At 39.7% G+C, this 2,422-nt stretch overlaps 1 protein-coding gene across 1 annotated transcript in view; it reads right to left on the reverse strand.

The window, feature by feature from the left end:
- Positions 1 to 1,051: 1,051 nt before the first annotated feature.
- The window catches only part of LOC125029160 (aggrecan core protein-like), a 4,765-nt gene continuing 3,394 nt past the window's right edge, over positions 1,052 to 2,422 (reverse strand). Inside the window, exons 6-7 of the mRNA XM_047619001.1 lie at positions 2,189 to 2,356; positions 1,052 to 1,772 (exon numbers count right to left, since the gene is read on the reverse strand). Coding sequence (XP_047474957.1) covers positions 1,543 to 1,772; positions 2,189 to 2,356 — 398 coding nt within the window. The 3' untranslated portion in view covers positions 1,052 to 1,542. The remainder of the gene's footprint in view (positions 1,773 to 2,188; positions 2,357 to 2,422) is intronic.

Here is a 2,422-nt window from a genome sequence, read left to right on the forward strand (position 1 = left end):
GTAAAGTGGGAGAATTCATTTTGTCGAAGGTCCACAGAATTAATAAAATGGGTAGAATGGCTTTTCTTAAGTGTAAAGTCTTCTTTCTTGAAATTTTCAATAGACATACGACGATATTCACAGAATCCACGACGACGAAGAGATAAAACTTTCATAGAGCATTGAAACACGAACATGAAAATATATGTGCAGAATATTAGTCCAGTAATAAATGTTTGGCTAACAGATTGGCCATGCAGATCATTAGGCATCGCATTCCAGTGGCCATAGGTGAAATCTCCCACTTTACAGACAATTGCTGCTTCACTAAGATCATAGGTTTTAATTTTCGTTAATCAGATTTATTGGCCTGAAATATATGTGTGTGTGTGTGTGTGTGTGTGTGTGTGTGTGTGTGTGTGTGTGTGTGTGTGTGTTTATAAAACAAAAAAAAAAGCGAAGTATAGCAATAAACCTTAATATTGAATACCCAATACATTTTTTGTTTAAGAAAAGACAAACTGAAAACGGTCGACAATAAACTAAACTCAAAAAGGGCGCCGTTTACTTCCCCTGGAGCCAGTCCAAGTGTAATGAAGAAGTGAGTGTGTGTTTATATTTGTTCAACAAATGAACGTTTATCTGGATAATCCTTATTTTTCATGATGTACCAGGGTTAGTTGTTATATGCATTACTTATTTCTACAAAGTAATTATACCTATACAATAATCACTGTAGATTACGGGTCGGCAACCTTTGGCACGTGTGCCAGAGTTGGCACGCAGAGTGCTTGCCTGTGGCACAACACGTGATTCGAAGGAGCAAAGAAAAAAAGTTTAACAAAATAATGAGAGAGACAGAGAGAGAGAGATCCTTATCACTGTGGTCAGCTAAATTCAATATATATTCTTCGATATATATTGGAAACTAGTACGAATGATCTTACAGAATTGTATAGACCTGTACGGCCTTAAGTCGAGAGGTCAGAATTATTATCTCGCCATTGCCCTTTTACAACTGTGATTATTTGTTTTCTTGAATGGGTGCGCAGATAATTTTTAAAAAATCGTGCTTTACGTATATCTTTTATTCGGAGTGGTCACATACATGTATATGTCGTTAATCATTTATATTATAATTGTGATTATCTAAATCATAAACTACAAATTTACCATGATTTGAAAATATAAGAACACTTTATTGGACAGAAACGCACCAAACACATCTTGGCAAGAGCATAAATTTGAACAACGAATGCTTGGCCAAAGAGCCGGAGGACAGGTCTTTGCAGACGTGAAGCAAAGCTATAATAGAGCTATGACACAATTACTGAAATCCTGTTAACTTATGCATTACCTCTACAAATTATTTTAACAATGATCAATATAAGTATTATTTTGTGTAAAGAAAACGTTACTAGTGAGTAAACCTTCCTCCTAACTACTGGTGAAAAGGATAGTTTGTGTTTCAGGAAAGTTTTGTGTGCGTCTATACAAAATCAATATGTAAATGTATATTAACACTAAATCAAGAAAGAAATGGCAGTCACCATAATGATTACTTTACCCTTTCAGTAAATCATACTCGCACACAAACTTCTTAGGACGATCACACTCTGCATCATTGAGAGGCGGATCAAAGTCGGGTCGCAGCACCATGCAGTGTTCCAAGCCGAAGCCATTGTTCGGGGCATTCCAGTACCAGTCCTCGGCCTTGATCAGAGACCCATCGAACCACTGCCAGTCACCCTCGATGTCCCGGTCGGAGGCTCCGAGCCACACGGCCAGCGTCTCTATGGGGAGGTAGCTCCAGGTTATGCAATAGATTCAATGGAGGAGGGAGAGGCAAGCAGACAAGGAAATAGGGCACTATCATGCATGAAGAAATAGTGTGTGTGGGTGTGTGGGCGGTAACCTTAGTGGGCTCAAACCCCCGTTACTTCTAGTAACTCATTTCATAAGGCCCGATTCCTTACGCGAAAAATAGCATGACATTGGTAATAATGTCTATGACCACTGCCACTGTTATATTTTATTACTAATGAAAATATATTAATTATCTTATTAATGATGATACGAATACTAATAATGATAAATATCATAATAATAATAGTGATAATAAAGATGACAGATAAAAACAAATATCACGCAAAAATGCACGAATGAGAGATTAATAAGGTAATGATGAAAGGAGCCCACCAATACTCACGGCCCTTATCGATGACATAATCCCTGAGGGCAGGAACATCGGCCGGTGAGGCGAGGTCCCCCCCGAGGCCGAGGCAGAAGGCGCGGGCCTCGTCGAACACTCGCTCGGAGTCGCTCAACTGGAAGCACTCGGATCCGACCTTGATGAACGGCTCGGGACACGGCAGCTCTGCCAAAGGCGCCGGAGGGTAAGGGAAGCAAAAGGCTGGTTATCTCTGAATGGGTCTTTCGGTGA

Source organism: Penaeus chinensis, chromosome 9 (assembly GCF_019202785.1).
Source record: "Penaeus chinensis breed Huanghai No. 1 chromosome 9, ASM1920278v2, whole genome shotgun sequence".
NCBI classification, from domain to species: Eukaryota; Metazoa; Arthropoda; class Malacostraca; order Decapoda; family Penaeidae; genus Penaeus; species Penaeus chinensis.